The 15,764-nt window shown below is 36.9% G+C and overlaps 1 protein-coding gene across 1 annotated transcript; it reads right to left on the minus strand.

Annotated features, from left to right (window-relative positions):
* Positions 1–466: 466 nt before the first annotated feature.
* LOC144358064 (uncharacterized) lies at positions 467–3,355 on the minus strand. The gene is made up of 2 exons (XM_078012091.2): positions 3,276–3,355; positions 467–2,353 (listed from the first exon to the last, which is right to left on the minus strand). The coding sequence occupies exon 2, from the start codon at positions 2,322–2,324 to the stop codon at positions 579–581; it is 1,746 nt and encodes a 581-aa protein (XP_077868217.2). The 5' UTR covers positions 2,325–2,353; positions 3,276–3,355; the 3' UTR covers positions 467–578.
* Positions 3,356–15,764: the final 12,409 nt, after the last annotated feature.

Below are 15,764 nucleotides of genomic sequence, written 5' to 3' on the forward strand. Positions count from 1 at the left end.
CTGATAGTTGACAGAAAATTTGAAACTATTTGTGTTCTTCAATTATTCATTTTGCGCTCAGATATTTGAATCAAGACAATATTCTCATATCAATAAGTGAGTTTGAACATCAGGGTAACAAGCGTTTTACTGCCGGAAACAACCACCTAGTGGTGGTGGCACAGGGGGACAGAGGGGGCGATTGACCCCTCGAAAAAATTATCGGGGGCGTCGCCCCTCCAAAATCAAGCTGAAACCCTTTGTGTCAGCAAAATTTTCCCCTCAAAATGCAGGAAATAGAGTTTCACAGGATCTAGATTTCAAACTTTTTGAGGGGGAGCATGCCCTCGGATCCCCTAGTAAGGTCTTTGGCGCGAGGTTGGTGAGGAGATCTCGCCCCCTCCCATGCAAGATTTCGTGCCGCCGCCTCTGCCACCACCACCACCAATAACAGCACCATAACAACAAAAAGGACAAAACAGCAAAATGCGACGCTACAAGACTAGGTTTACTTTATTTGTGGAATCTTTATACATATGAGTTTTTGTCTACTCAATCGAATGGCTAACTTTAATTGATTTAATATGTTTTGCTGTTACTCAAATTATAGATAGTACAACTATCATTACAGTAGTGAAAAACACATATGTTGATGATTTGAACTGGCCCGACGAATTCATATCTGATTCGTGGAGCTCAATAGATTCACTATGTTTGATACCACCTCTGTTGGGTTCTGCTTCCTGACCAATACTACCAGTACCATGGTCTCCTGTATCTGTTTCAGGTGATGATTCAATGTACGTGACTTGCATCATGCCGAGATCTTCATGACGCAAATAATGACAATGAAGAACAACCACTCCGGGAAAAGTGTCAGTTCGAAAGCGAATCGTGGTAACGTTTCTCGCAGCTAAAGTGTCTCTCCACTCACCAATTTCGAATACAATCTGATTCGGGTCATCCTGGTAGGTTGTTGAGATGACCTGGAAATGATTCACGTGTAGATGAAAAGGATGACTTTCCGGTGCCGCGTCTTTAATAATCCATTCCTCTATGGTGTCCAGCGTCATAATATGGTCATACACGTCAGGACCACAAAATAGCATTCCATTTATGCCAAAGTTACAAGTTTCAGGTCCTCGAAGCTGTCCAAAGTCAACTCGGTATTGACCAGCAATGTCCTGTCGAGAAACGTTCTGCAAATCAGACAGGTATGATGGCAGCGGTGGGAGTTGTGACGGTAAAGGCATTATGAGCTCATCACCTGATACTTCAATTGTTAGTATCGGGTCTTGAAAGTAACGTAACACATTGCTGCTAACAATATTGTCTCTGGATGGGTCTATCGTTGACTTCAAATTAAATGTACCCGGTCGTGGACAGTCAACGATGATGTCTGCCCGACTCGCCTGGATGAGCACAATTACGTCAACAGCATCCGTTGGTTCTGATCGGTAAACTCCATCGCGTGATATACGGTAAATGTTACATCCTGGTATTTCGATCTCTAATGTGTGAGTACCAGCAGCATGCAAGAGACGAAACACTTTCTTTTCGCCTGGTCGCATCTGTATTCTGGGCTGATATTGACCATTGACAACGTAAAAGTCAGCCAGCGACGTATTCGCCAATGATGGGTTGACATCGAGGGTATCCCCAATTTCATCCGATATTTCCAAGTAAGAGTAAGGTCGAAATGCATTGACGAAGTTTTCAGAATTTGGACACCCATTTCCAGGATCGCTGTCAAACTTCATATGTTGAAGAATCATGACAATTTCGTCCATATTTGAAAGGTCTGGTGGTATGATAGAGTCATCAACGGGGTCAACGATTATTGCACCAGCCAATCCACCAATAACTTGAAAGGCTGTCGCACCATGATGATGGGCGTGGTACCAGTGCATCCCTGGTGCGTGGTTATCTGGCAGGACATATGTGTAGACGTGTTGCTCTTCAGGATGTACTTCTATAAAGACATCATCTTCGTACGGATCAACGTGAAGTCCATGAGTGTGCATATTTGTGGTGTCAGGTGAATGCATAGTATTGTGTTCATACTCTGTCGACTGCCCCGGGGGCAGTGCGTTCTTCAAAGTAAACGTGATAGTATCACCGGCTTTTACGCGCCATGTTGGTCCAGGTATCGAACCAACCCCGTGGTAGTAGTATGCTCTGGTTGTGTAATTAACCTGTCCTATGTATCGAAATACATCAACAGTGAAGGTGAAATTTAGGGCGCCATTTTGAGAGATGATTTCTGTGGGTTGACGGAGATCTTGAAAGTCGTGTATCGCCAACGCATTTACAAATAAAGCCAGAAAGATATGCCAAGTTTTCATTGTGTTACACCGATATACCAAACTGTTGCCTAGAATTAGAAAAAAAGTCATTAAATTTGCTTGTTTTCTTTGTCATTATCTGCTTGACTTGCTCGTAGACACAAAATAATACGAATATAACTGATAATTTTCCTCAAAAACATCTCTTTGTAGACATGATTGTGTTACATATGCGGTACACCACTTTTCACTGCGATGTATAGTATATCATATCATTTTTGACAATGTGTTTATTTGATCGCTACTGATATGTATTATAACAAATCTATACGCCCTAGCAACAGCCCCTATTAATCTTATATATCGATTATCCTAGCTCAATAAACAACATCAAGTTCACCAGCAGTTCTATTTATACATCAACTAAAAGGTTAAGGTTCAAACTTAAGTATTCTTGAATACAAATTTCGCCGCACATCCTTTACAATTGTTTTTTTTCTGAATACAATCACAATATCATTAATAGATGATTTTGGGTTACAGTGCCATCTGCCGATTTCAGTGCGATAATGGGGCGGGCGGGGTTGATTTCTAGCTCGGACAATGTATTCGCTGGCTTTCCTGGTTTCCGGCGTTGTGATTAACTAAGAAACATTTACGAGGCCATCCCCACCCCCACCCCGCGGACGAAATTGAACCGTTTTTACAGACTTTCTAGGATAAAGACAAAAATCAAAACATGTATATTGTTATCCGACCGTACCCCATCTTACCTAAGCAAATACACTAGTCTAGTCATGGTAATAATTGATCTAGAGTCAACAACAGTAAATTGAGTTGACCATAACCTAAATGCTCATAACGGCCTACGACATAAGATCAAATCTGACTCGGTGCTTGTAACCACCCAAAATACTCCTTCTGAGTAAAATTCAAAACCATGTAACATTACAGCTACTGTCGTGTTATGTCGCCTTTCATCATGCGTTTCGGTCAGTCTTTAAAACTTACCGAACTAATTCCCTCCATATACGACGAGCTTGACAGTCAAATGCGGATCTCTAAATATCACAATGTTCCCTGCTTTTATCATTTAGATTATTGTAATCATTTCAAGTGATTGTTATTTTACTGACGTTGGTTGGCATCACATGTGCGTAAAGATATATATATATATTTATCATACACGTAGACACCAAGTTGAACATAATTTGACATGAAACCTAAAGTTCGTCATTCTTTTACGTGTAATTAAATCAACGGAAATCACGCATTGTTAATTACAGTGTTACTGAGTTAGCGTGATAGATAGTCAAATAAACCTGCTTTCGTGGCCCGGTATAATGGTACAATGAATGCAATATATTTCAGAATATTCTGTTTATAATTCATTAGTTTATGCGACAGCTATATTTTGTGTATTGATTAACTCAAAATGACTAGCGCGTGTTAGTGTAGTTCTAATGAACGTGCTCATTTCGCGAAAAATATGATTTGCGCTCTCACTGGTCCGTTCGTGTAATGCAACCTTATGTAGAATGTCATCTTAACTTTGGGGAATTCATATGAGGAATGCTTAAAATTGAATAATTTCACTGTGTCGGGGATGTGTGTCAGTGCATATGTAAATGTATTTTGGGTCAGATTACCGAGAATATGTGAACACCGTCACTGGAACTGACACTATATCTCTTCATCTGAGCTATCTTCAGCGGGTACAATTCATACTGCAGTACTTTCTCAACTGTTGTGTCAAAAATAACATATTCATTGATCATTGATATGTCGTAAAAACGAGCTGTTATTGACAAACAACGTTTCGCGCGATTCAGAGACGATCGCCCTATAAACGACAAATTTTCGTTTCGTGCCATTTTCCAGAGCACTCAGAATTTGTTTTAATTCTTCGATGACAGAGGGCGCATTCAATGGATGGAATTGCAATATAAAATACTCAAATCTCGTATAGCTGATGACACATTAGCCACAATATAATTATAAAGTTTTTCAATCAATGTTCGTTGAGTTAACAATAATAATTATCGTTTTGTTCTCGGTCTTTTTCATTGCTAACATCGGTAGAAAACTATATTTTAATTGAGTGTGTTTGTGACCTATTTCTCATCGGAGACGTCTGTTAAGCCACTATTTTGGTATTTGCCACTTTTTTGGTACCCGCGAAAATTAAAACCAACGTTCTCTTGCTTTTTGTTATAATTTTTCTTCAAAGATCAATAAATCTTATAATTCTGAATAATTCTGGACAGTTTGTGTATAATTTGGAGTAATTTGTTATGTTTAATTTAGGTTTTCTTTGCTTGCGCATCTTTTCCGACCGAATTGTCATCTTTTTGACGCAGACACAGCAACGCTAACTTAGGGGGTATTACAATCAGCTGTCCTAACAGCCATATCACGGAGCTCAATTCAATTGTCGTACTTTTAAAAATCAATTGCATAGCATATCCGTCGCCGATTGAAATGGTATTAGTGCAACTGTTCGGCGAAGCTGCTAGGTAAGTATATAACGATTCAATACTAATATTGATATTTACTAGCTAGCTATCGCACTATGACTTGTTTAGTGTGCCTCCTCAGACTGCTGCGGCGTCTCGAGTCGTCCAGTTGATTCATGTTGTGTTCAATTACAATTTCGAATGTGCATCGATTTCTCAAAACAGTAATTTATAGACATGTATATAGTTCATCTGATCCAGAAAGTGATAGTTTAAACTTCATGTACATGTCCAGCTTGAATTTAAATAATCTATATGCGGACGTTGAGCAGGCGGACAACAACAGAGCCACCGAGCGATAATTTAAAAAAAAATAAAGATCACATCCATGCTATTTTTCGTTTTGTGTTTCTTCCATTTGAAATGCATATCTGTAAAATATTCCGTGTATCGCGACTTTCCAGAATTCGCTGGTATTGTCAAGTTGTAGCATCCATTCTGGAAAATCCATATTTTAGCAGCTATTTATTTTCTTGAAATTAAAATGTTTTAATACGCAAGATTTACAGTAATTAATGAGGTCTTGATATTAGTAATTCATATCCATAACCTGAATGGTATTCTTGTACAAAACATGTCAGTCACTTTCTCATTTTATCGTATTTTTTCTCTATAACATGACGAGATAGAACAATTTGTATAATATATTATACACTTGCGGTAATGACAAAGGTGTGTCAATAGTCAATAAAACAGCCTAGGCAATACTATAGTCAGTTAGAAAAGACATACAATTTATTAATCTCATTATACACTTGTTATTAATCTCACTAATAACAACCATTCATGGTTATTTCAATCTTTGTATTACATTTTAATTTGTTTAATAAGTTTTACAATACAAAACCATCTTTATTATTGCTGCATTGTGGATATAAATGTACCGGTAGCTCCAGAATGTGAGTAACCACTTGGAATTCCTACTGAATTTTGGGACGCCATGAATTCACAGAAATGCTTTCCTTATTTCATTTCCAAATACTTGCTGTGATAGATGAATGTTTAAACTATCCTTTATACATGTACCATAAGTGAATAAAGAATATTACTAAAAAATCCTTTGAAAATAAAAAGTTTGCCATGCAATCTATTTGTATCTAGCTACCTTGGCCTGACTCACTGAAATGATGATCAATGGGACAATGGCTTCCTATAGAGAAGAAATGTGTTAACTCCATAATGGATTTCGCAAAGAATTGTGGGATTGAAAATTGAACTGAACAATATAACCATACAATTTTTAAAAATAACTTGCACGTTGCTTGAAAACAGGAGAGGTAAAAAGCACAAGCACCTGTAGACGTTAACCAAGGTTCCCCCAAAGTCGCATTCGTTAGTGAATAAATCTTAGTCAGTGGAATTGGCCTTCCCATTGAGTCTTGGTACACTCACTTACCCAGGTTAGGGGTCGATGTTCAGCCTAAGTAGGATTTGAAGTTGGGTCTACAAATCATGAGTCTGATGCGACAACCACTATGCTAGCAGTGACCGGTAGGAATAGGTATTATTAATCGCAGAGGACCTGACCCGACTCACTGCACTAACTATAAAACTAATAATAAGGTATTATTATTCCCCTGGAACCTAACCAGACTCACTGCACTAACAACCAATTGGATATTTGTTACCTACATTTATAACAACAGTGTTCTCTCCAGACCTCTAAAGCGTCATGGTACAGTGATGTGACACTGTGAGAAGTTCTTTCAAGGGTGTTGCAGCTCTAAATCCATATCAAATACTAGAATATTAATAATTTGCCCATTGCACGTAACAGCAACAATGTGACAAAACAAGTCTCACAAATCACAAATGCTGCATACGTCCGGAAGATATACTGATTTGGAAATAAAACTGTACATAAATTGAAGCAAAAATTATTCAACTGCAGGCGAGATCGCCAAAGAAAAAAACTGACTGGCAACACTATTGTTTGGAGGTGTCAATCTGCCTACAGGTAATCCCCCAAAAATGTGTGTCATGGCTATGCTGGTGGCTCACGCTTTGCCAAATTTAGCCGAATGGCGAGTACACACATTGAGTTTTAAGCTGAGTTGCCAAATAATATATTTTATAGCCAAAATTGACCATATTTTAGGAAAGTAATGATTATTTAAATGTATAAACCATCTTTATAATAATGTTCTAGAATGTATAATAAAGAAAAATGAACGACTTTTACCGTAACATTTTTTCTGATAGTTGATTTTTCTAGGATAGATGACGTCGCCATATCTACAACAGAGCTGGTATTATGTTGCTGTATTTTGCCGATCATATATTAAAAAACTCTTGAAAATATGATACATCAGGGCAAAATGTAAGATAAAATATGAAACTTCGGTCTGACCTTTTGCATCACTTCATGTTGAAACACCATAGTTCCTCACAAAGTCGTATGTTATCGCATGACTTTGTTTACATTTTTAGCTCCGCTGTCGACTTTGTCGAGCGTATCTTATCATATGAGTACTTGTCCGTCGTCGTCCGTGGGCGTCCGTCGTCCGTGTCAATGTTTTACTTTTTCGACTTCTTCTTGAAAACTACAAGCCTGAATGATTTGATACTTGGTGTGTATGTACCTGGGATAGACCTCTCTTAGAATGTTCATTTCATGATGATATCTTCAATTCTCTAATTTTGGTGAATAGTTTTGTCATTTTTGGTAAAAAGTGACATTTTCGACTTCTTGTTAAAAACCGCAAGTCCAATTTGCTTTGATATTACATATATAGGTACTACATGTGGACCTCTCTCAGATTCGTTCATTTCATAATGATATCTTAAATTCTTTAATTTTGATGAATATTTTTGTCATTTTTGTTAAAAAGTGATATTTTCGACTTCTTGTTGAAACAGTCCGATTGCTATACATACTATACATATTGTTCATTTTCTTATATGATATCCTCAGTTCTTTGATTGAAATGTGCCTTGCTAACAGCGGAGCTATCTCAGCCGACAGGCTGCTTGTTTTGCTATTCTATTTCAAACTTTATTTGACTTGATAAATACATAAAATACTATGGAGTAAAATGATATAAAATATCAGACTGTCTCGTCTTTAATTAATTGTAGATAGGTTGTTAACTAATCCTGAGGCCCTTGCCAGAATCATTGCACTGATGACCAATGGGACACAGGTTACCTATGACTAGGACTGGGTATACTTGTTCCAGAGGACCCGACTTGACTCAGAGCACTAACTACCAATGGGTCATTTGTTATCTATACCCAGGACTGGGTATTATTAATCCCAGGAAACCTGACATAACTCACTGCACTAAATAACAATGGGACTTTTGTAATACCTATATCTAGGACTTGGCATTTTTATACCCAGGGAACCTGACCTGACTCACTGCACTAACTTCATGTACAAATCAGACTTTTGTTACTTATACTATTATTAATCCCTGAGGCTCTGTTCTGACATTTGTTAATGAGGACTGGGTTTTTATTAATCCCAGAGAACCTGACTTGACTCACTGCACTAATGACCAATGAGTCATTTGTTACCTATAATTAGGACTGGGTATTACTGGTATTAATATTAATTCCCTGACCTAACTCACTACACTAACTACTAATGGAAGACTTGTTACCGATAACCATCAGGCCCTGTACTAAGATAAATTAGCATAACATACAAGCTTTGTATTTTGATAGATATTTTAACAATTATTTTTTTTATTGTAGGAAACTTGGAAATACTATACCGAGAAATGAAAGTATATGGTATCAATAGCTTCAGTACCCGTAACAATGATTTATGACTTTTTAGTAATTGTATTACCACTTTTTTAGTTTTCTAGTTATTTCGTGACTCTATGATGTATTTTGTTATAACAATAATAATAAAAATATTATAAAACTGTATCACAAAGGTACCATACAGTATAACAAGAATTATAGTGTGATTATAAATTTATACTTAATCTAGAAATAAAGTTTCTCTTCTGTACCCTTGTCAGTGTTGGCCACTTTGTAGTAAAGCATGTGATCATGTCAGCATTATGGATATTGTCAACAATTATAATATTTGAACTCTCAATATTTTCCAAATGAGTGAGATGATAAGTAAGATGGTGCATTGTTTATTTTTAAGCATGCTATATATTAAATTGCTCAGTACTATAGAAAATTCTATAATACTTGAAATTGCAGTGTTGGATTCTTTAATTGGGCAAATAATAAAGTTTGTACACCTACGAGACAAAAATATATTATTTCTGCTTCTTGCAATACCACATTGTGTTGTGTTTATATCCTACAAAATGTTTGGTTTAAAAATTTAAACTTGATTGAAGCATAAAGCTTTGATCTCTATGATTTATGTCTAATAATTAAATACCAACTGTTCATGTGTTGCACAAATTAGGAGCTTACAGTTTGACCCAGGTTCATGGTGTACACTAATTGTGGTTGGCATGGTTACACTAATTTCCCAGCAGTGTAAAGACAGATAACAAGAAACTTGATATGAGCATCATACATAGTGGGTTGTTAAGTCACATTGTTTTGTTCAAAAATGGGAACTGATTGGGATTGATCTCTGTGTATGTGTACAAGCGTGCATCTCCAGCTGCATTGTTAACATGCCAGGACTGCAAACATTCTAACTGGACACATGCATCAAACATCTTGTGATATACCGGTATATATCAATATGTATATACTGGTATATACATTGAAAAAAAAATTAGATATTTCTATCATTCTGGAACCAGATCTTGGTCGTGTATATGGAATTCTTTCAAACTTGGTATAAACATGGGATCATCCAATATGTCAATAAAATAGATCATGTGTGGGGTCCAGTGCCCTTTAGTTTAGTTCTATATTTTCTGACAAAAATGTAGCCCAAATAGAAAAATTCTTGGGATAGATAAGTATATGAGGTGACTGAGGTGGTACAATAACCTCAGTGTAGATCCACTGTTATACTACTGCCACCTGTTGTTGATTCATTCGTCGAGCAGAGGGCAGGGATATTAGGTAGGGTTGCAAATTCCACACCATGTCAAAGCACCATTAGATTACAAGTAGGAACATCAGTACTGTATTTCTGGTGACAAACCAGATTGTAAAGGAGACCCTGTACCATATGATCCAGTATTGTTGATGGGCCCAGATGTATCATTCTTTTGCAAGGAAGAATGTCTAACCTTGGGCACGGTGTGAAATTTTTTTTAATTTCCACATAAGTTGCATTATTCTGATTTACCAATTGCTGCTGCAGTCTCTGGCTTTAAGCCGGCACTCAATGAACAATACAAGAATTTGCTGATCATAACGTGTCCCTTTTTTTACATGGCTAACATCACCCAGAATGTTGTATTTATGGAGAAAGGATATTCACTGAACAGGGGCATGCAAAACTATTTTGATTCAATGGGACCAAATATAAGGAATTAGTTTGGACCAGTGCTGCCTTGGGAGCTTGTCATTTTGAGGGCCTCAATAGAGGCAGCAGTCAACCATATTGCCAGAACCAATGATGCTTGGCATAGATGCACCAATATAATATGTGTTCTAAATATGGTAAACTGAAGACAGATACACACGAACCGTAATCTCATTCATAGGGTCAGAATGCCCAATAATGACATTCTGGTCGAGGGGAATGCAGGAACAATCATAGCAACCAAGGAAATGATCGTTGAGGTGGATGTGGTTGGGGTCAGGTGTTTTCAGTGGTATGAATTATAGGATTCATTTTGTTTCCCAACCCTTAATTCCTGTGGCGTTAAATTGTTCGGTTATCGTAGCAAACTGGCTAACTATCACAATGACCCTGTGGGTAGTCAAGCACAAGCACAGCTACAAGATCAAGTTAGCCAGAAAGCTTCAGTTGACTGCATCACCAGTGTCAATAGCTCTGCTAAGAGTAGTGGTAGGCATGATTTTCCAGGAAGTGAGAGCATTATTGGTAAATGACAGCAGTGCCTGACTTTTCTGTGTTATTCTCCCATATTTTTGGTGAACAATAAAGAACAATATAGACCCAAGCCAACTGAATCAGTATATTCTCTCAGGGCATTTCATGATGGTGACCCCAGCAGAGGTACACTGCTGTGTACATCAGGGGATTTCCTGATATCACTCTATCTTATACATTTGATTCAAGATATTAGTTCAATGTTTTCCTATTGTTTCCCTCACACGTTTTTTCCAAAATTAATGGCAGTGCCAGTTTTGTGACTGCACAGCTGGCCAACAATGTGAATCCATTCTATCAATATCTGGTTGATACAAGAGCAGTTATTTTAGCACACATCCTTCAAACAATCATATCCCACATTTAGTATTTCCGGGAATGTATTCTTGGGAGTGTTTCAGATTGAGAGACCCGGCAGCTACACTTTTTGCATGCAAGAACATCTGCACAGCTCAGACAATTAATGAGTTTTGTGGAATTGGTTTCATCTATGAGAGGCCTTGTGCCTCAAACAGCTCTCAAGGGTATGCTCGTCCAGGTACACACACTACAGTTTTGTGGGTCGCCACATGAGAAATATCATGGACCCCACATAAACACAGCTCCACATAAACATGCCTAATATGTTGAGAGGGCACTAGATTGCTTCTAGATGAATCCCGCAAACTAGCCGCTAGTGGAGGAGATAAGGAGTGGGAAATAGAGCTGAAGCCCACCTGGCAGGGGTTAGAAACAGTGTGGTCAACACAACGCGCAATGCCGTGTTGCACATTCCAATTTTGTGTTTCAGTTTATATGTTCATATATGTGCCTGTAATTTTGAATATATAATTATTTAGCTGCGCCCCTTTCCCATTTTGGGATTTACTTGAGGGTCACTAATGGGCTTGAACTCCCGCAGTTCACCCACCACCAGGGTATACTTTGTACCCATTGAACATACATACAAAACATTGGTTTTGGCAAGGTATGGCTTCACTGTGCAAAATTTCGAAAAATTTCTCGGGAATTTGATAATGCAATGATCAGTACATTAACAAAGGGAGTTATGAATTGTTTGGGGTCATGTGACAAAACAAGAATGCACACACCTATGTTGGCACCTTTCGTATATTGATTAATAACAGATCCCGACAAGAGAATAATACATCCCACTATTTTCGTACCAATCCTATATCGAATAAAAACAGATCCCGACAAGAGAATAATACATGCCACTATTTTTGTACCAATCGTATATTGAATAATAACAGGTCCCGACAACAGAATATTACATGCTACTATTTTGTACCAATCCTATATCGAATAATAACATATCCCGACAACAGAATATTACATGCTACTATTTTGTACCAATCCAATATTGAATAATAACATATCCCGACAACAGAATATTACATGCTACTATTTTGTACCAATCCTATATCGAATAATAACATATCCCGACAACAGAATATTACATGCCACTATTTTTGTACCAATCCAATATTGAATAATAACATATCCCGACAACAGAATATTACATGCTACTATTTTGTACCAATCCTATATCGAATAATAACATATCCCGACAACAGAATATTCAATGCTACTATTTTGTACCAATCATATATCGAATAATAACATATCCCGACAAAAGAATATTACATGCTACTATTTTTGTACCAATCCTATATCGAATTATAACATATCCCGACAACAGAATATTACATGCTACTATTTTTGTACCAATCCTATATTGAATAATAACATATCCCGACAACAGAATATTACATGCTACTATTTTTGTACCAATCCTATATCGAATAATAACATATCCCGACAACAGAATATTCAATGCTACTATTTTGTACCAATCATATATCGAATAATAACATATCCCGACAACAGAATATTACATGCTACTATTTTTGTACCAATCCTATATTGAATAATAACATATCCCGACAACAGAATATTACATGCTACTATTTTTGTACCAATCCAATATCGAATAATAACATATCCCAACAACAGAATATTACATGCTACTATTTTTGTGCCAATCCAATATTGAATAATAACATATCCCGACAAAAGAATATTACATGCTACTATTTTTGTACCAATCCTATATCGAATAATAACAGTCCTCGACAACAAAATTATATGTGCCACTATTTTGCTACCATCCCTATAGTGAAGTATAACAGTCCCCGACAACTAAACTATATGTGCTACTATTTTGGTACCATCCCTATAGTGAAGTATAGCAGTTCCTGCCAACTAAATTATATGTGCTACTATTTTGGTACCATCCCTATAGTGAAGTATAGCAGTTCCCGACAACTAAACTATATGTACCACTATTTTGGTACCATCCCTATAGTGAAGTATAACAGTTCCTGCCAACTAAATTATATGTGCTACTATTTTGGTACCATCTCTATAGTGAAGTATAGCATTTCCCGACAACTAAACTATATGTACCACTATTTTGGTACCATCCCTATAGTGAAGTATAACAGTTCCTGCCAACTAAATTATATGTGCTACTATTTTGGTACCATCTCTATAGTGTAGTATAGCAGTTCCTGCCAACTAAATTATATGTGCTACTATTTTGGTACCATTCCTATAGTGAAGTATAGCAGTTCCCGACAACTAAATTATATGTGCTACTATTTTGGTACCATAGCTATAGTGAAGTATAACAGTCCCCGACAACAAAATTATATATGCCACTATTTTGGTACCATCTCTATAGTGAAGTATAACAGCCCCCGATAACTAAATTATATGTGCCACTATATTTTGGTACCATTCCTATAGTGAAGTACAACAGTCCCTGACAACTAAATTATATATGCCACTATTTTGGTACCATCTCTATAGTGAAGTATAACAGCCCCCGATAACTAAATTATATGTGCCACTATATTTTGGTACCATTCCTATAGTGAAGTACAACAGTCCCCGACAACTAAATTATATGTGCTACTATTTTGGTACCATCCCTATAGTGAAGTATAGCAGTTCCCGACAACTAAATTATATGTGCTACTATTTTGGTACCATCTCTATAGTGAAGTGTAGCAGTTCCTGCCAACTAAATTATACGTGCCACTATTTTGGTACCATCCCTATAGTGAAGTATAGCAGTTCCCGACAACTAAATTATATGTGCTACTATTTTGGTACCATAGCTATAGTGAAGTATAACAGCTCAAACCAACTAAATTATATGTGCTACTATTTTGGTGCCATTGCTATTGTGAAGTATAACAGCTCAAACCAACTAAATTATATGTGCTATTATTTTGGTACCATTGCTATAGAGAAGTATAACAGTCCCCGACAACAAAATTATATGTGCCGCTATTTTGGTACCATCTCTATAGTGAAGTATAACAGTCCCCGACAACAAAATTCTATGTGCCACTATTTTGGTACCATCCCTATTGTGAAGTATAACAGTTCCCGACAACTAAATTATATGTGCCACTATTTTGGTACTATCCCTATTGTGAAGTATAGCAGTTCCCTGCAACCACATTATATTTGCCACTATTTTGGTACCATCCCTATAGTGAAATATAACAGTCCCCGACAACAAAATTATATGTGCCACTATTTTGGTACCATCCCTATTGTGAAGTATAGCACTTCCCTGCAACTAAATTATATGTGCCACTATTTTGGTACCATCCCTATAGTAAAGTATAGCATTTCCCTGCAACTAAATTATATGTGCTACTATTTTGGTACCATCCCTATAGTGAAGTATAATTTGTGTGCAATTTTACTGTTAAAGAATTTTTGTCATCAAATCTATTTTCAAGAAACATTTAATTTGGAACACACCTTCAATTTATTTTATTTTCATGCTAAACGTTGATACTTTTACAATCCACCCAAACAAGTAATTTTGGTTTCTAGTGGCGTTCTTTATTGTCGAAGTAGTTATTGTCCGCTTGCTCATTAGTAGTATTCAATAGGCTTTACTGCCACCTCCTAGGCCGCTCATTATTGACACGGTACCAAAATAGTGGCAAATACCAAAAACAGACGTCACCAGTCACACTACGGCTAAAATAGTTAGAGGGCATTGCGCTGAAATCTCCATAGATATGCGACGGTTCAGATGTATGTAATAAATACAATAATACAAAATAAGATGAATGTAATAATAATAAACATAATAATAATAACAAATTACAAAATTATTAAAATTAAAGGGCGGTTGTCGTCGCGCCACGCATGCGCGAGATATATGGTTCTCATATAAACAAAGATGGCAATCGTTGACTGTTGCTCAGATCAACGAGTACAAACTGAGACGTTACCAAGCTTTAATTAGGTATTTTTTCAGTGATTGGAAGGTATCGAAGGAGTCATCGGCGGTAATTAGTGCAAGTCGCGCCCAGGTCAAACCTCATACTTGTGATTTCCAGTGGTAGAGCGCATTGGATTGTGGAAAATCAATGTTTATCAACACAAATGTCGCACTTGCGCAGCGCGACGACCATCGCCCTTTAAGAAAATACACGCAGAACATAAGATTTTAATCAGGTTGGTTTCGTCATATCTAGAGATCATTTTTCAAATATTGCGCACAAGCCACGAATTAACACCAAAAATAATTTGTTTCCAATGCATCCCCAAACCAGCAAATATATAGATAGCTCATAAAATAACCATATTCCTCTTTCTGTGAGAATACACTGGGTAAGATAATTTATGCAAATAAGCAGACGCTCTAAATGTCTTGAGTACGCGGACATGGTAATGATTCCTGTATAAGTTGTCTGTGCTTAAATATTGCGAGGCATATATATGAAATAAACATGATATAAAATGCGTAATTTTGTAATTTATTTAACTTGTGAAGTTGAAGTTTGTTTGTCAGAAAGGTTTGGAACAAATGATGGTACCTGTGATCACCGAGTATTCGTAACCAGACAATACGTGCTGTGGAACATTTATTTGTACGACAAACATTTTTCTTCCTATATTTCCCTTGTTATAGCTGATTTCCACGTTGATTTGTATGTATACAAAGAA

This window comes from Saccoglossus kowalevskii, chromosome 11 (assembly GCF_978046115.1).
Source record: "Saccoglossus kowalevskii chromosome 11, keSacKowa6.1, whole genome shotgun sequence".
NCBI classification, from domain to species: Eukaryota; Metazoa; Hemichordata; class Enteropneusta; family Harrimaniidae; genus Saccoglossus; species Saccoglossus kowalevskii.